Source organism: Acanthopagrus latus, chromosome 6 (genome assembly GCF_904848185.1).
Source record: "Acanthopagrus latus isolate v.2019 chromosome 6, fAcaLat1.1, whole genome shotgun sequence".
NCBI classification, from domain to species: domain Eukaryota; kingdom Metazoa; phylum Chordata; class Actinopteri; order Spariformes; family Sparidae; genus Acanthopagrus; species Acanthopagrus latus.
In genome coordinates, this window is record NC_051044.1 from 7451068 (window position 1) to 7471354 (window position 20287).

The window sequence follows — 20287 nt, forward strand, 5'->3', positions numbered from 1 at the left end:
TTGACTTGAAGCAACTTTTCTGTGAAACTCAAGATAAAAACCAAAGCTTAGAAAACTGCCCTGAAGCGGAGGGGGAATTTAGGGATTTTTAAGATCGGCTTGATTTCTGAGAGGGATTTTCAAGAACTGCAGAGGCAAAAACACGAGGAACCTTCCAAAATCGAGAGATGTTTATTCATCGATGAAGCAACGAATCACTGCCGGATAGTTTAATCTACAGCTGTGCATCAGATTCTATAAGAAGATCATATCCTGTGAAAGCCACAAATCTGTTTTCAGCTTGAAAACACTGCTGGTAAACCTTCCCTTTTAACTAGTACTATAGCGACTGTAACTGTAACGGCAAAGCAGCTGTCAAATGTTTACAGGCAGAAGGTCAAAAACACGAGAGCAGACAGACCATATGGATGGGAGGAGATAAATACAGAGTGCTGGGAATACTCTTAGCAGCTAATGAATAACAGTCAGACATATAGATATCCTTAATCTCAGGTTATGTAGGTTAACGCCGCAGAGAACGTCCGTATAGTTAAAGGCTCTGTAAGATTCATAGCATCTGGATGCTATAAAAGATCGAGAGAAGTGATTCTATGAAATGAGACATCTGCTAGATTGATTTAAAAAAAAAGTGCAAGGAGCCCTCAGTTCATCGCCTTCATGTCCTTACATGAGGTGGAATTATTAATTACGATACGATTTTAAATGATTTTAAAAGCTGAGGGTAAAATATTGACTCATGAGTTCCTGCTGAGGATTTCAAAGTCAACATATTTCTTTCATAAAGAACCTGTCAGAAAATGAATTCTCGGTGTCTTTCAATAATTAAGATCATCATTAATCATGCAGCAAACAACACTGGGAACCATTAAATATGTGTATGTTTGCCGTTTTTCAGAAGGTGTTGTGGGTACTGCTGCACGTTTAACGCCTGACTTGGTTTCCGCTCCAGGTGTGCAAGGTGCTCAACACGACCACCATCAGCTGCTTCGCGCCCTCCCTGAAGGCGGAGTACACCGCCGACCAGGAGACCATCAAACACGTGGACGAGTTTGGCTTCGTCTTCAACAACGTCCAGGCTCTTCTCACGTACAACAACACGAGCTTCGTCTACTACCCCAACCCGTACCTGGAGCCCCTCAGTCTGTCAGGTGTTCTGGAGCAGAAGCCCGGCGCTCCGATCATACTCAAAGTACGTCGCCTAACCTCATACCGCCTTTGTTTATAGCTACGGACAAGGGAGGATATTCTCAAGTCAGTATTCCTATATGTTGCTATTAATTATCTGGCATTAGTAGCAACATATAAGAATATTGATCCTGTCAGTGATGGAAAGAAGAAGCATGGGTGCAGTAAAGGGGGGGCCGGGGGGGCATGTAACCCTAATTCAATTGTTAACATAAATCAGTGGCTTAAATCAATAAAGAAAAGAAGATGAAAATAACAAATGAATAGCCAGTAATCCACATTTGACCCCCTGAATATTTTCAGTGGTCACTTCTTGCCCCCCCCCATTAAAGATTTCTGGAGACACCTCTGCTTTGAAGTACCACAGGTAAAAGTACTCATTATGCAGAATTATATACTGTATATTGTATTACTGGATTATAATTACTGATTCCTGAGTATCACTAATGATGCAGCTGGTGGAGCTAAATGTACACGTCTTTTCGTACACGTACTACAAGATTGTACTTTAAGGGTAACTTGATTCTTTTCCATCTGATGACTCAGTGGGTAAGTTGCATTGTGGGTATTGTAGGCACCAGGCTTTGACAAGCACTTCCATAACACTGCTGGACTCAGTATAGACATTTTAAAAACAAAAAGATCAAGATCAATACAGCAGCTCGAGAGATATCAGCTTTTTTACTCCACACATTCTTCTTGCTTTTCAAAACCTGGTGCCTACATTACCCACAATGCAGCTTAGCCACTGTGTGACATCACTGAAGGCAATGTATCAGGTTACATGCAGCTTTTCTGGAGCCTAAAAAAGGCTTTATACTACTTTATTCCACAAATGCATTAGTACTGACCAAAGACCTGTAAACACACTTGAATGCGTAATGTTTGGTTGAGTTACCCTTTAAGTACAGTTCTTAAGTAAATGTAAATATGGCTAATCATGGCCGTACCCTGCCCTCACTGATGCCCTCCTTCCATGATCAATGCATCTGATCACATAATCTGATCCACACAATATCTTTCAGCATAGGGTATTACTTATTATGAAATCAATTATCATCTCTTACCAGATGTGATATAAACAACAGAATTGTGGATAAAAGTAGCAGCTTCTACTTTATCTCATGTTTACTCTAAAGTTGTTGTTTTTTTTTAATGAAAAACTACATTTCCCATGACATCCCCATCTGTGATTTGTGTCACAAAGAGGATGCGGCTACATCCTGGAGTTTATAGCAAAGATTTTACCATCTGCCTTCCACTTTTTTAAAATTTTTTTTTACACCAACTGCACATCTTTAACTCTTTGTCACGGAGGAGCAGCACAGCAGATTGGTTCTGCATCTTGAAGCAATCTGCCGTCGTTAGGTACAATCATTTAACAGATTTCCGGCAAAATATGACTCATGGTGAAGAATAACAAAGTGTCTGCCAGTCTTCTCCAAGATTACAGTAATTATACTAATGGCCAAGAATAATAGTCATTTATTGAGTTTAGAATTCAACACATGATCAACGAGAAGTTCCAACACAGGAATACTGCATGGCTAACTTTTGTTTTGTGATCTATGTTTTCTTCATGATGTGTTGTTATTTTTCAGCAGTTTTCTATATTCTCTTTCTAACTGTGTTTCAGGGACGTAACCTGGTGCCGTCTGCTTCTGGTGGAGCCCGGCTGAATTACACGGTGCTGATCGGAGACACGCCCTGCTCCCTCACCGTCTCTGACACTCAGCTACTCTGCGAGCCTCCGAACCTCACCGGGCAGCACAAAGTCCTGGTCAGTCTGAAAGTGTTGGGTTGGTTTTTCATGTCCGTCTGTAGATCCGATTGGCTGTCTGCGTGGATGTGGGTCACTGTCTGTAGGTCAGCGCTCGTCTGTAACGTCACTGTGTTTTGTGGGTCACCGACAGGCTTTCAAGTTAGTCGCTGGCTTTCTGTCATTGTCTGTCACTCATGGTCTGGTAGGTTCCCAATTACAGCACATTGCCTTCCAGAGTTATTGACAGGCACTCTTGCAAATAATGAGAAAAGAGCTGTAAAGAGAAAAGCTGGTGTGTCTGGAACTTTTAAAAAATCTTCTTCAAAAGGCAATTGTTCAGGCAAAATGGTCCATGTCTCTGTTGTGTTTGCCAATTTACTTCTTCATCAACAATCTTTCGAATGAGTGATTATTTTCTTTTGTCATGTGAGCACTTTCAACACGCTTTTGAAATATAACTGCTGTTATTATCCAGGTCCAAGTAGGAGGGCTCCACATCTCGCCAGGGGAGGTTCACATTCGGTCCGACAGCCTGCTCACCCTCCCCGCCATCTTCAGCATTGCGGCAGGAGGAGGGCTGCTCCTCATCATCGTCATCATAGTCCTGCTGGCCTACAGACGCAAGTCACACGAGAACGACCTCACTCTGAAGCGCCTGCAGATGCAGATGGACAACCTGGAGTCCAGGGTGGCGCTGGAGTGCAAGGAGGGTGAGTAGGACCGATCAGAGAGACCAGTGCAAGTCATTAAAAATCCTGAAAGCTCATTTGTAGTTGCCTTGTAGCACCACCTGTTGGAACTGATGTTTTGATTGAGGCTCAGTAATTGATTTAAGATATATTTATTTATATACAGTGTAAAGAAAAAGTACTAATATCACACTATGAAAATCTTCCACTACAGGTAAAAGTACAACATTCAAAATTGTAGTATGTATTGTAGTAAAAATATGAATATGAAAAGTAAAAGAAGTTGTTTAGGTTTGCGCTCATGTCACATTCATTTTCTATAAGATCATCATGTGTTTGTGATCGTATCTATAATAAGTCAACTTTTTCCCAAATTCAGAAAACACGGCCCCGTTTTCAGCTCCGTGACGATGCACTTCTGCACCATGCGAGAAGGTTTTAAATAGTTTATCTCGCTTAAGAAGTAGCAGAAATTTTTCCTCGTCAAACCATAAAAGAACACTTCATCCCTCAGCATGTCACAAACATTCAAAATCAAAATCACCATGTTTGGAGACTTTCAAGGGCGGAAGGAAGGTACGAAACATTGTGATCTGAGAAGTAAAAAGCAACTAAAGCTGTTAAGACCGATGTAGTGGAGTCAAGAGTACAATATCAAGCTCAGGAGAAGCAGAAATGGAAAATACAAGTAACTCAAATTTGTACTAAATGAGTAAATGCACTTCATAACATTGCACTGTTTTTTTTCTATAAGCTATAAATGTTATGAGGCAGGATGTCTGTATTCTGAGTTGTAACAAGGTAACACACTCTTCCTGTCTGTATCTACTAGCGTTTTAAAAAAGAAGTACAAAGAAGTCATATGTCAGTAAAAGATATTGTTTTAAAATACTACTCTGGTTAAAGTGAAAGCCACCCGTACTATTAGCACTCGAGTAAACAGTCTTAAAGTATCTTATATGACGTGTAATGAAGTGTTAAAAGTAATTTTCTGGCAATAAATATATTCAAGCATGAAAAGTACAAGTAAATTATACATATATTTACATGTATTAAGACTGGTTATACAACACTCTGTGTGCTGCTTTGACTCAGATGCAGCATGTAATCTGCAAAGTAACTACTTACTAATGTCATCAAATAAATGTAGTGGAGTAAAAGTAGAAGAAATATATTTGAGTGGAATTATAAAGTACCATGACATTAAAATAGTCAAGTAAAGTAAAAGTACCTCAAAGTTGTACATGAGTAAATATGCTTTGTTACATTCTCTCACTAGTAAAACTCTTAAAAGACAAACCCAAAATGCAATATATATTCTGTAAGATACATCAGAGCTGCATAATATTTAGACATGTGGATCCAAAAATGTCAACACAGTGAGTTATACTTACTAAACAATACTAATCCATCACTACAGTCAGTATTTGTCATCATTCTACTGTTTTACACTCGTTGACTGTTTCAGTATTTATCAGTAAACACTGTCTCATCTTTACTGCCATAAAAACAGCTAAAAGATCAATGTTACAAAATGCGTGGCAGTATTAATATTCCCTCTGTCACACGCAGCCTTTGCAGAGCTACAGACCGACATCAACGAGTTAACGAGCGACCTGGACAGAGCCGGCATCCCCTACCTCGACTATCGCACTTACGCCATGAGGGTCCTCTTCCCCGGCATCGATGATCATCCCGTGCTCAGAGAGCTGGAGGTGGGTAACCTCTGCAGCAGGGCTGCAGCTACTTGAATTCAGTTCCAACCACTTTTTCTGACATCTTGACCTTAAGGCTTCACTATACTCCAAACCAAATTGATTTTGGCTTGTTGGCAAGCGCTGTCAAAGTGCTGTCGAACAGAGCGGTGTGAGCAAATGTCAGCAGTTTGAGGTCTGTTTGTTTAATGGTGTCCACATCGGCCAGAGGAGCCCGAGAGGAGGTTTGATTTGGAGTTTGCTTGCTCTCTTAGTTGCAGTCATGCAACCTTAATGAGTCTAACTTTTTACCATTGAAAGTTTCTTACAAGTAACTTTTCAGCACCAGATTACACACAGCTTATCTTCTCCATCAGAAGCTTGACATCAGGATATTGTGAAGTGGTTGTCTATGACCTATGTTTGAATCAATTGGATGTTGAAGGAGGCGGCATAAATATCCTGCAGATAGATGCACTTTGCTTTCATTGTCTGTTTTCTACAGTCTTGTTCAGGATTTGTTTTGTTCTGATTTTGGTCTTCTCCTCCTCATCAACTCAAGAGGACCTCTTTGACGCAGCCAAGACTGCTTTTATTATTGTCCTGATTAAGTGTTCAATCGTGACGAAGCACTTCAGACTAAATTTAAAAGAAACTCGGATGACAAACAAGAACAACTCGTCAGGTACTCAAGGTCAAAACTGGGCAAATGTTGCCAATTATAGCTGATTCCATCAATGGTTATTATGGTCAGAAGGATTTAAAAAGGCCTCTGCTCTCAAGAGCCTCTCTAATTGCAGTTTAAACATGTTGGCTTTCACAAAATTATCCGCAAAACTTTCTTCCAAAACTTGTCAATGAGTTCTGAAAATATGACTCATAGGATTCTCTGAGGACACAGATGTGGTCGCAGCCTGCGAACACACCACTGGTTCTGTTTCGCACCGATACCACCAGATGATTTATTTGACTTTACGCGAATGTTTCATTCTCTTCTTCATGTCGTATGGAGTGAATTTTCTCATCCTCGACTCGAGTATTATCTATGAGCGCGTGTGTCTCTCTGTGTGTGCGTAGGTGCCGGGGAGCGGACAGGCGGGCGTGGAGAAAGCCTTGAAGCAGTTTGCTCAGCTGGTGAATAACAAGGTCTTCCTGCTGACATTCATCCGCACGCTGGAGCTGCAGCGCTCCTTCTCCATGCGAGACCGCGGCTACGTGGCCTCGCTCATCATGACCGCGCTGCAGGGACGGCTGGAGTACGCCACGGACATCCTCAAACACCTGCTCTCAGATCTTATAGAGCGCAACCTGGAGAGCAAGAACCACCCCAAGCTGCTCCTCCGCAGGTAAACCAGGAGTGCGTCGGTGCGGCTGCTGAAAAGCCGCTGTACAAAGAGCCGTTTAAACACTTCCGGAAAATGTGTAATGTGTGGTAATGTTTCTCGCTTTGGAACAGCAAGTCATTTTTATTCAGCTGAATATTTGATTATTCACTTTGGAGTTTAACTTCTCAGAGGAGCGTATGAATATTAGTTGAGGCGTTGCCATAAAAGTACCCATTCACTGCTGGGAGTCACACAATCTTTTGTGCTTCACTGGGGGAAGCTCAGTGTTCGGCGACAGTCTCATTTTAGCTGCAACCGCTGAGGAACAGGAAGATTAAGCATGCTTTAGGAAGGACTCTGACAAGTTCTCTTTCCTTTCGCCGTCCACGTTTTCCACTTTCAAAACGAGGCACCCCTTCTGTCACAGACCTCCCCGTCTCCGATCAGCGCTGCTTATCTCTTGGCATAGATAATTCCTCGGCGTATTGTCCTTTCCAACCCAGTTACCGCAACTTCTGATGGATGAGTAACTAGGCCAGCGGAGGAGAGCCCACCTCTGCTCCGGCTTTGTTTTGTGCAGCGGCGTGAAACAGCCGCGGCGAGTCTGAGAAACAGGTTGCCCGGACAGACAGGTGAAAGACGGGAGCCGTAAGAGTGATAGAGAGTGGGAGGGACTGGCAGAGGAAGAGAACCTTAATGGGGAAGAGTGAGTGCAGCGGCGGCGGACTCGTTGTCAGTCTGACTTATCTTCTGTGTGCCACTCATGAAACATTCAGCTGGAGCTCACGTTTCCTCCACCGTCCCCCCTCCCTCCATCACCTCGCCTATCCTCCTTTCTCTCGCCTCTCTCCCTGTTTCCTCCACCTCTGGTTATCTGTCGATTGTTTTCCCAGCGCTGAGGCTGGCCTGCTGAATGTTTCATGAGGTTTCTTCTTTTTTTTTTTCCCTTTTTTCCCCCCTTTCTTGAAAACGAGGGCTCTCTCAATCTGAAGTACACTCATTAAATATAAGGATGAGTTCACACGGGGGGGAGCCGGCACAACGCAAACTTGTTAGTCCAAACATGCTGCTCTGGCTGAAAAACTCAAAAATTTAATGGGATTGCCGTCAACAGAAGAGTCAACACTGGTTAGGTTTGAAAAGCAGGTGAGGACCGAAATAAGGAAGTGACAGACAGCAGGTTAGAGAGGGAGAGTGACTGGTGGCTATAAAGCTGCGGGCTCTGGATAAGATTCAGATTAGGGAGGGCTTATACGCCATTTCAAGGGGTACTGTTACATGATTTAAAGGATTTACTACGGTAAATGATAAAATCTTTCCCATCTGTACGCGTGTAGCTAAGTGCAGGCACAGCGAGGAAGAAACAGAGTGGAGGGGCTTGAAGTGGACGTCTAAGTTGTGTCTGCACAATTATGTCATGCCCCAAATATGTTCTGCTCCAGCAGCACTTAACTTACAATATATCAGAGCAAGCGTCCTCTGAGACCGAGCGGCTGGGTAAAGGATGCTAGTCCTCCGCAAAACTCTCCATGTCATGGGTTTTTTGGGGGGGTTTTCCGACAATGTCGGGCTCTTCTGCATCTTAAATTATAAAATAACGCACTCCGGCTCTCTGTGGGACGTCTCTTGCTAACAAATGAACGTGCTTTCTTCTTGTCTTGCAGAACAGAGTCCGTGGCGGAGAAGATGCTGACAAATTGGTTTGCCTTCTTGCTCCACAAATTTCTCAAGGTAAAAAATGAAATCCATCTCGCACCTTATCGCCGCAGGTGTCGGAGTGATAACACTGTGACAGTGCTTCTTAAAATTATGAGCATCGATTCGGGAATAAACCGCTGCTGTGTGCTCTCTTGTCGCGGCTGTCGTTTTTAACTGTCTGATATTGATGAGTTTTCGTGGACATTGTTGCAAGGATAGTGTTTACCTGTGGGGTCAATCTTATCTCCAGCTTTGCAATTCAAAAGGCAGTGAATGCTTCGTTTTACCGTGTTTGATGTGTCAGGCTCCAGTTACTTTAGTCTTTATCGTCTGCGCTGATGAATACAGATCTCTTTTCCCTCCCTTCACTTCTTTCCTACGTCTTGTTTTCCTTTCTCCCACCTTTCTCTCTAATCCCTGGGTTCCCGTCCAAAACAAAGGAGTGTGCTGGCGAGCCTCTCTTCATGCTGTTCTGTGCCATCAAACAGCAAATGGAGAAGGGACCCATAGACTCCATCACTGGAGAGGCCCGCTATTCCCTCAGTGAAGACAAACTCATTCGACAGCAGATTGAATACAAGACGCTGGTGAGTCATAAAGACATTAATGATGAAAAAAAAAAAGGACTACATTTTGTCTGTATTCATTTGTGTTTGTCACTTGGCGAAGAGCCTTGACAGAACCGCAGGAAGGTGGCATGTGCCTCGGCTGAGCTTGTGATTTCATGAATGCTGCGACTGTTTGGATAGTTTCAATGATGGCAGTGGATAAATAATCTTTTGCGCGGCCAGGTGTCCGTCTCATCAGGATGAAGGGGAAGCCTGACAAGATTTCTTCAGAACAATTTGAAGAAAACAAGACCTTCCAGTATCGACACAGCCTTTCAATTAGCTGCAACCGAGCTTCATTTTTCTTATTCACGTGAACATCAGTGCGGTAAAGTCCATGTTCGCTGGTAGACTGCAAGGACCAGAACCCAAATTAGCAGAAAAATAATACAACAGAATTAATAAAGACACATTTTAACTGATAAATACAACCAGGAATACTGAGTGGACAGGTACTCTGACTGGTGTATTGACTGGAATCAGTAAAGAGTGATGTGGTCGGGCCACCTGTGTAACAACACGCCATTTTTTTTCCTTTCTTTTTTTACCTTTTCGATTTAAATTTAAAGACAGCTGGATTCCTCCGCCGACCCGTCAGAGTAAGTTCCCCCTCAGGCTTTAGCTCCGACGCAGAGCCAGCCAGAGACAGGATGACACCATCTCTGATATCCATGTCGGAGAGTGTGAGAGGCTGTGTCTCATTACTTGTTTAATGCCCCCGCTAGAGCTGCACAGCCACATCCTGGAGGTGTGAAATTACATTTTTGGCCGAGATCCTCTCCACCAGGACAGTTTGGTGAGGAGAAGGTAATGAAAGGACTATCCTTGTAAGTAACACCTTTCTCTCTCTCTCTCTCTCTCGCTCTCTGTCTCTTTCTCTTTCCCCTCCCTTCCTCTACGCCCTCCTCTCGTGTCTCTCTTCATCCTGCATCCCCAGACGCTGAGCTGTGTGAACCCAGACAATGAGAACAGCCCAGAAATCCCTGTCAAGGTTCTCAACTGTGACACCATTACCCAGGTGAAGGAGAAGATCCTGGATGCGGTGTACAAGAACATGCCCTACTCGCAGCGACCGCGGGCGGCAGACATGGATCTTGGTGAGGCTACTCCGGATTCAATCACACTCTGAAACCACCAAAGTCATAATGCTAATACGGCGTATATTACCTGGGATGAAACACAGACTACCATCGCAGTGACAGGAGGGAAGAATGAGGTTTAGAGTGGGCATGTCAGGGGAGTTATCAGAGATGTTTCCCCGTGTGACATCAACAAAGAGCTCAGCATCAGTTTTCTGGGAGACAGCCCCTCCCCACACCTGTTTACATCCCCAACCAGAGCAACACTCACCAACACTGACGCTAAACCTTACTGACAGCTCACCTACACTTAGGCTTACGCCCACAACATGTCATCCGGCACTGAATGACTCGGTACAAATCCAGCCGACACGCACCTTCAAAGGGAGTGCACAAGATATCTCGTCACTAGTGGCTGATATCGCTTCAGGTCTGCAGTTTTACACCTTAAGGGGCTTTTTTTTTCTCCACAGGTTGGGGATTTGGAGAGGATCAGTTTCTCCTTGTTGCTTTGGGCATCTTAAATCCCCCCCCCCCACCCGTGAGGACACTGTGTCATTTGTGTTTTGTTTGTGGAGTCACTTTGATTGTCAAGAAGTGTCTCGGTGATATTTCGGCTGCTATGCTTGACAACCTGCAGGGTTCAAAGAGCAAACTGACACAGGAACGCGAGGAGGACGCGACCTCACCTGCAGCACAGAGAGACATTAGACGATATGTCCACATCACACACTCACTGTTGATTGTATTTTCCCCTGCAGAGTGGCGGCAGGGTCGAACAGCTCGCGTGGTCCTGCAGGACGAGGACATCACCACCAAGATAGAGAGCGACTGGAAGAGACTCAACACACTCATGCACTACCAGGTCTGTTCATGATGTTACAACACGACTTTCGAGAAAAGCTGGGAAGCTATGCGAACGTACGTTAGCCCATGTAGTAACATCCTTTATACAAGCGTGTCTCACAAAGTGTTGAACCTCGCCCTGTCTTCACTTGAGAACGACTGAGCCTTTTGAGGATGCTCCGAAGAATTCAACCAGGATTGTTTATTTTTACAATCAATGAAAACTCCCAATAATCTTCTCCACTGATAGATGAATTGTTAAAATAGTGAATAAAATTCATCACAATTTCCCAAAAGCCTCAAGTAGCTCATTTTATCCAACCACAGTCCAAAATACATTCAGTTTACAAAGTAGTGAGTAAAGTAGGAGGCACTCATAATCCAGAAGTCTGAAAAGTGACAGAAGTGATTCATAAATGATCAGGACAGTTTCAGAACAGCCTTTCATCATCACCCAATCGTTTCAGCTCCTACTTTACGAACCTCACAAAGCCGTTTCACTCTCTTTTTTTACACTCCCTCCTGTACACCTTGAAACTTTTTTCATCATTTTTTAAAAAAAAAAAACCCTGCAATTATCCAGTTGCTGGAGGGCATTACAGCAAGTATTGTTGATGAAGGACAGAGGATTACTCATCCATATTCATATCACTCTGCTCACCCCTGCCAACGTTTGTTTTAACCTCCCGGTCACAAGCAACTCCTAGTCGACTCAAACATGCCCTCGTGTGCCTCTTTTATGACATCTTTTTTTTTTTTTTTCTCCTTCTCCAGCTCATAAACGCGACGTCACAGGTCACCAACCTCCGATGAGTCACCCTGTTTCCCTTGTCTGTCAAACGTTTGTCATGACGATCAGCTTTGGAACGACTGTACCGCGCACATATTTCACTAGAGTGCTTTTTTTTGTGTGTGTGTGTGTTTAAACAAAGTGGATAAAATGAAAACAAAAGGAAATCTGAATATTCTGCACCAAATGTGTGTTTTGACAAAAGAGGAATATACTCCCTTGTTATCTTTCAAGGAGAATAGTTTCATTCTTACATTCTTAATCTCTCTGCCAGGTGTGGAAGTGTTTGCTCTGCCGCTAAGCTGGATTTGTATTAACTGCATGTGAAGCTGATGCTCAACAGCAGCATGAATCTTTTGTTCAAACTGAGGATGACCTCGCCACGTCTGCCAAGCACGGCTACAGTAGACAGAATTTACCTGGACCTACTGTACGGACAAACTGTCCGCTTAGCCAACATTCAGCAGCCGGTGATTCAAACAAACATTTACATATTTCGCTATGATGTTTGACTGCTGGTTGGTGCTTCTTAGGTTTTTTTACATTTAGGTTGCAAAAATAACTGCAGTAATATTGTTGGGTTAAGGCTGGATAGTTAGTGATAGGCTACATCTTTTTTAGCTACACGGATTAGGTTAAGGGTTTTCTCACTGATCTGGTTGGACAGATGAGTCAGAAATCTGCTTACCCAAAGTCACGATTTACTTGCACCGACACAAACTGTTATATTTCTTAGTGGATATCAAATAACAACAAAGATTAAACTTAATTGACCCTTTTAAACTTTATCTAAGTAAATAAATCAGAATGAAAACATAGTGTGTCGTGGATGAGACCCAGCAAACATTCTTGCATGCTGAAGGTTTTGCTTGTGCGTCAGCTCATAAATGTCTCTACCTGCTGCCAAGGAAGAGAGACGGCTCACTCCATATTCACTATGTGTTCAATCCTTTCTCGGGCAAGTAAGTTGCTAGATTTACTAGCTTGATGCAGCAGTTCATGTGCCTCCAGGCAAGCAGGCAACCCTGATTGTTGAGCCCTGCTTTATATTCAGTTTTTACAGTTTGGCAGATGGATAGATTTGAGCACTTCCCGCTTGCAGCGTACCAGTGAATGTCCAGACAACGATCACTGGACTCAAATTCAAGGTCATGATGATTCTCAGGAGCAATACGCAGAATCTCTTTTTTTCTATTTCTTTAGACACGTATGGGTGTTTATTTGCAATGGATATTGTGGATAATATATGACGGCCTTGGGGAAGTGCGTTGAAAAGCAATCTTATAACCCTTTTTTTTCCGACAGCAATTTAATGCTCAGTTTTATTATCAGCAATAGCTGCTTGAAGGGTTTAATCGATGCCACTGCTAGTCTCGCCTGTAGCAACAGCGTATTTTAAATAACAGTATGGGTTTCCACACTCAGAGTATATGTTAGCGTACATAACTCTGAACTGACTTTTAGTGAGAGCATCCACCTTGAACTTAAGCCCACTCCCTTTATACATCTGACTTCCCATGAAAAAAACCCTCTGAGTCATAATTTCACAAATCCCTGGTCTGTGATTTTTTTTTCTTCTCCAAATTCCAGCCGTGATTACTTTTGAGGAAACAGCTGCAAGCCACAAAATCATAGAAAAAAAAACCAACAAAGAAAGAAAAAAATAGCAGGCTTTACCTTTGTCTTCCAGGTGTCTGAGCGCTGCGTGGTGGCCTTGGTGCCCAAACAGATGTCCTCTTTCAACATCCCTTCGTCGGCCAGCTTCCCCCGCAGCATCAGCAGATACGGTCAGTGCTGTTTAAGAGATGCAAATATTTTTCTTTCATTCATCCAACTTCCAGCAGCGTTGCACCATCTGTCGCTGTCACTTATCAGTCTGTTACGAGCACATTAGCAGATACTTTCATACAGCACATTAGATAAAGAGATGCAACATTAGTTTCCTGTACCGGTGCAGAATCAAAACACATTCTGTCACCTTTAAATCAATTATGTTTAGACTAATCATTAGTCTTTATGCGGTGTATGTGTATGTTTTATCAGGACAAGATGAAACCCAGTCATTTTAGTCCTTGGCTGATCTAAATTTTGATTCAAATCACCTCTCCGAAGCAGCAGATCACACCGATAGTCATGTTAGATTTCAAGTCATTTTTCCTTTTTAAAAAAGCACAACGCGCTGTAACAAACAGGAGCAGAGAACAAACAACACAGGCTGACAGAAAGACGGGGCCATAGCCTGGACGGAAAGAAAAAAAAAAAACAACCTTTTAGCAGGTCGTTATCGTTACCATGACAACCGCTGAAATAATGACAGCAAATGATTATACTGTCTAAGAGCGCACGTCGAACCTTTGCTCACTTGCAGATGCCAATAACTGCAATTCTGAAAAAAACAAACAAAACGCGACTCTCCCTTCATTTGACCAAAATGAGACGTGCTCCTCTCCTACAAACTCCATCTGGAGCATTTTGTAACGTATGTTTTTCTCCATACGTGACCCGTCTAGGTGTGGACGTACCCTTCCGCTCCACGCCCACCAGCCCGGACAGCCCCCACTCCCGTGTGCCCATGCTGACCCCTGACCTGGAGAGCGGGGTCAAAGTCTGGCACTTGGTCAAAAACCACGACCACGGGGACCAGAAGGAGGGCGAGCGCGGGAGCAAGATGGTGTCTGAGATCTACCTGACGAGGCTGCTAGCAACGAAGGTGCAGCAGAACGAGAATATTATAGACATATGTTCAACAGCAGTACTGATCCTGTCGATTACTGAACAGTATGAGACAACATTAGCAATCAAAGCTTTGAATGAAAAGAAAACATGTCTTAACTGTACGCAACTGATTCTACAGGGCACGCTGCAGAAGTTTGTGGACGATCTGTTTGAGACCCTGTTCAGCACCGTGTGTCGGGGCACCGCGCTGCCTCTAGCAATCAAATACATGTTTGACTTCCTGGACGAGCAGGCCGACCGCCACGGCATCCATGACATGGACGTCCGCCACACGTGGAAGAGCAACTGGTGAGAAAGAGACGCTGTCTGACATTCATTTACCTTCTTTAACAAGTCTGCTTGCAGTGTTACCTACAGAAAAACTTCAGATCTTTAGACTCTGATTCTGAGTTATAATTTCTGATTATTGATCGTCCTATTAACGCCAGGGTGCACCGTATGTTTTATTTATCTCATCCCCTGGTGTTTTGTGCTGTTGTAGCTTCTCTGTAAAGTTCCAAATACCATCTAATAAAGTCTCCTAAACTTCAGCAATGTCTCGTTTTCACAACTTAAGTCAATTCGGAAAGTCACTATGGGATTGCTCAGAGGAAGAACCAAAAAGCAACCTCTTGAAGTACAAAAAATCTGAAGACTAAAGAAGTATATATATAAAAAAAAATCTTCCCCTCTCTCCCTCTGTCTCATCTCTGGATATCTGCAGCCTGCCCCTGCGCTTCTGGGTGAATGTGATCAAGAATCCCCAGTTTGTGTTCGACATCCATAAAAGCAGCATCACGGACGCCTGTCTGTCCGTGGTGGCCCAGACTTTCATGGACTCGTGCTCAACTTCTGAACACCGTCTGGGCAAAGACTCCCCCTCCACCAAGCTACTCTATGCCAAGGACATACCGCATTACAAAAGCTGGGTAGAAAGGTGCGTATGTGCGACGCAAAGACAAATGCGCCTCACAAGGGTAGAAAGTGAAAAATGTGAAAATGTGATGAAATCCTTCAAACTGAGGAATCTTTGTACGTCATCGCCTCTCTAGTTTGGTGCAAGCGATCTATAATGTATAAAAGGGATCGCAGCGAGTTTGGACTGCAGATTGCGACACAATTAATCACGCAGCTTAACAGGGTGTGGAGCGACCGAGTGAAAGTGTAGTTAAGTGAAGTAAAGTCGTACGAGGCTGTGCGTTTTTTTTAATTTTTTTGTATATATGAAACAGTGTGCTGCTGCCGTTTGACGTCTAAATGAGTAAACGCAGTGAGTGATGCGTTTCCTTATTCTCCTGACAAAACACCTCAGATTCACTGACACCTTTAGCATTTGATATTCTTTTGACTTTTTCCACAGTGAAAGGCTGAATCCAAGTGAGGAGAAAAAGCTCTGATACGCTTTACCATGCCCTTGACTCTGACAGCCTGTGTGTGTGTGTGTGTGCGTGTTTCCTCCCAGGTACTACGCTGACATCAACCGCCTGCCTGCCATCAGTGATCAGGATATGAATGCCTATCTGGCTGAACAGGCCCGCCTTCACTCCAGTGAGTTCAACATGCTCAGTGCCCTCCATGAGATCTACGCTTACGTCAGCAAGTACAGCCAAGAGGTGAGGCTCGCTAAACACGCTATATCATAGAAGTCCTGCTGCTGTGGTTAGCTGACTGCAGTTAACATTTTCTCATATCAAAAACAGCTATAATCCACATTTTTATACTAACAAACGATAAAATGAATATGCCTGCTGCAAATTGTGTTGCTCGCAGCCAAAAAGAATTATCACCAGGCTCTTGAGTTCCCCTCACAAGCTTTAAGAGCGTTTTATATAAAAAAAAAAACAGCTGTGTGTTGGTGGCTCTGTTCGGCTCTGATAAACGCTCCAAGCAGCAGGCAGACAAAGTTTGTGCGTAGCTGGTGAACAAAGTGGAGAATTTAGCCACTAAAGAAGCAGATAATTCCCTCAGGGGCTGGTGCAAGGCCGAGCTAAAGGTTGAGTGAATACTGGACTTGAAGACATAATATTGGGATTTGTTGGTTTCTGGTTGGAAACACACACACCAGAGGGAGAGAGAGAGAGAGAGAGAGAGCGAGCAGCAATGGCTGAGCCAGCGAGAGAGTGTATGGAGACAGTGAGCGGCATTAGCAAAGACAAAGTAGTGAATCAGGGAAATAATGTTATTTTCTGATTGTTCCAGGACGGCTGCATTCTAAAGCACAAATTAACCAGCCCGCACTTTCACACCGCCCTCCTGATTTTGTGCTCGGGTCCACCGTTTGATTATCTGCTCTGCCTGTGTGTATGCGTATGTGTGTGTATGTAGCTCAGCCCCACCCTCAGTCAAACAGACGAGCTCTTTATTAACAGACAGAGAGCAAAAGAAAGAGACAGAAAGACAACCTCATCTGTACTGGCTGCTCAACGGAAAGAAAATGAAATAGAAAATGATGCTAATGCTAATAATGCTAACCACAAGCAGACACAGACGCCACCTTGTCGTGGGTGAGAAATGATGACTGAAAGATTTGTGCGTTTGTCATTGTTGTTTAGGGCAAATCTTTCATAGTAGACCTTTAAAGGCTTATAAACTGCCCTGAAATTAGTGATTTAAATATGTTTATTGTTGTTGAATGAAGTGAAAAATGTTGATCACAATGTCTTGAAGCCTGAGGTGGTGTTTTTAAAATGTGTATTGTCAGCCAACAGCTCACGTCCACATTATTTCAGTATTTTACTCACAATGGTATAAACATGGGAAAAGCAAAGCAAAGCCTGTTTGCCATTTTTTTTTTTTTTTTGCCTGATAAGCTTCTGTTATATCTGAGTTACATAACAGGCTTTCGCTAATGTTTATTCATTTGCGCTGAATTCTAATTAACCAAATCCGTGATGATTAATTCAAGTCAACCTGCTCGGATGATCCTGAAACTTAACTTCTAATCAAATGGATTAAAATGTACACTGTACTCAGCAATTCAAGTAGAATTACTGGTGGAAGCTGTGGTTGCAGATCTGTTGTGTGTTTGTTCGACTCATAATGTGAATATTGAAATGATTTTCATAGCTGACCGACAATGTGCCTCGTATCCTTGGTTTCACTGTGTGTGTGTGTGTGTGTGTGTGTGTGTGTGTGTGTGTGTGTGTGTGTGTGTGTGTGTGTGTGTGTGTGTGTGTGTGTGTGTGTGTGTGTGTTTTTTAGATCATCGAGGCACTGGAGCAGGACGAACAGGCCCAGAAGCAGAAGTTGGCGTATAAAGTGGAGCAGATCATCTCAGCCATGTCTACAGAGAGCTGAGACAAACACACACCTATATACATATACAGACACATACAATATGCACACACTACACACACACACACACACCTGAAACATACAACAACAGAGGAGTTATAAAACCCAGCTGCAACACACTTTGGGGCAGAGCAGTGCACATGAAGGAACAAATTAGGTGCATGTATGCAGACATATGATCAAACATTAACACTTATACACACTGACACACACACACTGACAGACATTGCAGACTCAATGGACCTACTGTATAAACAAAGAGACACAAACACACATGCATATATATAGATACACACATGCATACAGTTGTACATACAAAAAAAAGCCCCACTGAACACATCAAACAGCGGATCGTCCCAAAGCACGACTTTTGAATCCAGTGTCATCGGTTTTTTTTTTTAGTTTTTTTTTTTTCAGAAGAAACTCCAACAGGCAAACATCCAACGTCTAAAAAGGCTCCTGGGGAGGGAGGGAGGGAGGGAGAGACAGAGGGAGAGAGAGAAAGAGGATTTGGGCCATCACAGTTGCTGAATTCGCAGCCAATTCTTTTCCGCTGGGTAACGGCTGGTCTTTGTAGTGGGTACTTATACTAACTGTGTGTGCGTGTGGCCTGGCTGGAGCTCTGAAGAGAAACAGCACTTAATAAAGAATGACTCAACTTGAAAAGTCACTGGAGGAGCTCGACGGAGACAGGAGCCAATTTAATGGGACGGCACATGTGGTGAGAAAAGACTCGACGTACTTTTTTATATGTCAAAGATGAAGGACGCTTATTCGCACTACATATCACGTGGGCTTGGAGTGACATCGCCATTCGGAGCCATTTCGGAGCAGAGATGTGTGACTTTGCATTGTTAAGCCTTTTTGTCCTGTTGCCTTTAAAAAGGCTTTAAAAAAAAGAAGAAGAAGAAGAAGAAGAAACTAAAGACTCTGGCATTGTTGCTTTTCATTCCCCCCTCACCTGAAGTTCCCCGTCATGAGTTTAGTTTTTATTTCGAAGGAAGATTTTCCGACTCTGCCGGGGATTGAACTGCACATACACAAAATTCATCAGAGACGAGATGAGGGTCCAGCTCTTAAATAATAAAACGCTGAGGAGGCATTACCTTCAGATGTGAAATATATGTAGAGATATTTCCAGACCCAATCCCCGGCTTTTGTGCCAAATTTAATGTCTCATGTTTCATTCATGTTAAATGGCCCCCCCTGTAGAAACCATTAATAATACACGCCATTGTACGGAAAAGATCCCATTTGAGATGGGAATTTTTTTTTTTCTTTTTCGTACAGTGATGATCTATGGACCACCAATTCAACCATTCAAAGATAAGTGGAGACCAAATTGAACTGTAGCAGAAAGCATGATTAATGACGCTATAAGTCTGATCAGATTAGCCTAACCCCCGGCCAACAGCGCCGCCGCCGCCCCTCCTCCTCTTCCTCCTCCCCCGCCTCATCAGTCATTGTTTACATTTAAGGCGTGATACTTGAAATGCACCGAGTGTACGAGATGTTAAGAACACCTGCTGCTCCTGTGAGCTAATCTGCTCGGATTAAGTTAGATGAAGGCGCTGATGCCTTATTGATTTTTCCCCAATGAATTCACATTGAACGTAACCTGGAAGTCAAACGTAGGAAACAAGCCGGAGAAGGAGGTTACATTTGGGCTGCAATGGGGTGACAGCCCAGTGACAGGTGAATGTTCCTAGTATTTTGGGCACAGAGTGGATTTGTGGTTAATGGTTAATGTGCTCGGATCAGCAGGTTGGTCCTTGTAAAGTCCATTCATTAAAACATCAGTTTGTCGCTTCACGGCACTACCTTCGCTTTACATCCCGACTGTTTCCATTCTCCGGCGTCCGACTTTTAGTTTTGCGTTCAGATGTACATTTTACCCGACTGCTTGTTGTCTTCTTGCTGCTGTATTTATAGAGTGCCATATCTAAACTTTTGAAAACGATTATCACAATGAAATATTCAGCCCGAGGTGTCACATCAGTTCAGGGTTGGAATTTTTGATTGTTTGTGTTTCACCCATTGCGGCGGTGAAAGATAAACTTCTTACTGTGCTTGAGGCGGTTTCATTGCTCCACATTAATAAGTCACTGTCTATCAACGTCTCGCCCCGGTCGCCAGAGGACAATATTGGTATTTTTTTTACGTTTCTGCAAACCACAGATATGTTCAGACGTGTCATATAACATTCACATCGACGTGAGGGGATGATTGCAGCGTCGCAGCTAGCCGAGACGACCGCCAAGACGAGACACCACAGTTCAAGATGGCGGGACGTTTCCAGCTGTGTTACTGCAACAAAACCAGAGTTTCTCGAATTAGGCTTCAAGCTTAAACATGATATTTCTTACACCAACACAACCGAACCAAAAGAAACATAAAACTGCGACATATCTTGGGTTCACAGAAACGTACGCGGCCAACGTTCATTCTGGCAACTGGGCTGCAGTGTCTTTCTGAAACACTGCTCTTTTCTTTCTTTCTTTTTTTTTTTTTTTACCATTTCAGTATCAGTGGGGTTATTGTACTCCCCACAGGACCTTGACTCATGCTAATCTAGAAGAACAAGAGAAAAATAAGAGAAATA

At 43.3% G+C, this 20287-nt stretch overlaps 1 protein-coding gene and 1 long non-coding RNA gene across 4 annotated transcripts in view; one reads left to right on the top strand and one right to left on the bottom strand.

Moving 5' to 3' along the window:
* Positions 1-18134, top strand: part of LOC119021342 (plexin-A2-like) — an 87721-nt gene extending 69587 nt beyond the window's left edge. For both annotated transcript variants that reach the window (XM_037101573.1, XM_037101574.1), the window contains 15 exons: positions 950-1189; positions 2822-2965; positions 3423-3657; positions 5209-5351; positions 6408-6676; positions 8320-8386; positions 8794-8940; positions 9899-10058; positions 10802-10905; positions 13367-13463; positions 14187-14386; positions 14531-14700; positions 15116-15328; positions 15854-16004; positions 17593-18134. In XM_037101573.1, coding sequence (XP_036957468.1) covers positions 950-1189; positions 2822-2965; positions 3423-3657; positions 5209-5351; positions 6408-6676; positions 8320-8386; positions 8794-8940; positions 9899-10058; positions 10802-10905; positions 13367-13463; positions 14187-14386; positions 14531-14700; positions 15116-15328; positions 15854-16004; positions 17593-17688 — 2436 coding nt within the window. In that variant the 3' untranslated portion in view covers positions 17689-18134. The remainder of the gene's footprint in view (positions 1-949; positions 1190-2821; positions 2966-3422; positions 3658-5208; positions 5352-6407; positions 6677-8319; positions 8387-8793; positions 8941-9898; positions 10059-10801; positions 10906-13366; positions 13464-14186; positions 14387-14530; positions 14701-15115; positions 15329-15853; positions 16005-17592) is intronic.
* Positions 1-20287, bottom strand: part of LOC119021344 — a 63148-nt gene that overhangs the window by 5101 nt on the left and 37760 nt on the right. Inside the window, exons 3-4 of one of the 2 annotated variants that reach the window (XR_005075533.1) lie at positions 13354-13470; positions 3506-3641 (exon numbers count right to left, since the gene is read on the bottom strand). This is a non-coding gene — a long non-coding RNA (uncharacterized LOC119021344). Of the gene's footprint in view, positions 1-3505; positions 3642-13353; positions 13471-20287 lie in introns of those variants that run through there. The other variant, XR_005075534.1, reaches the window with a different exon arrangement.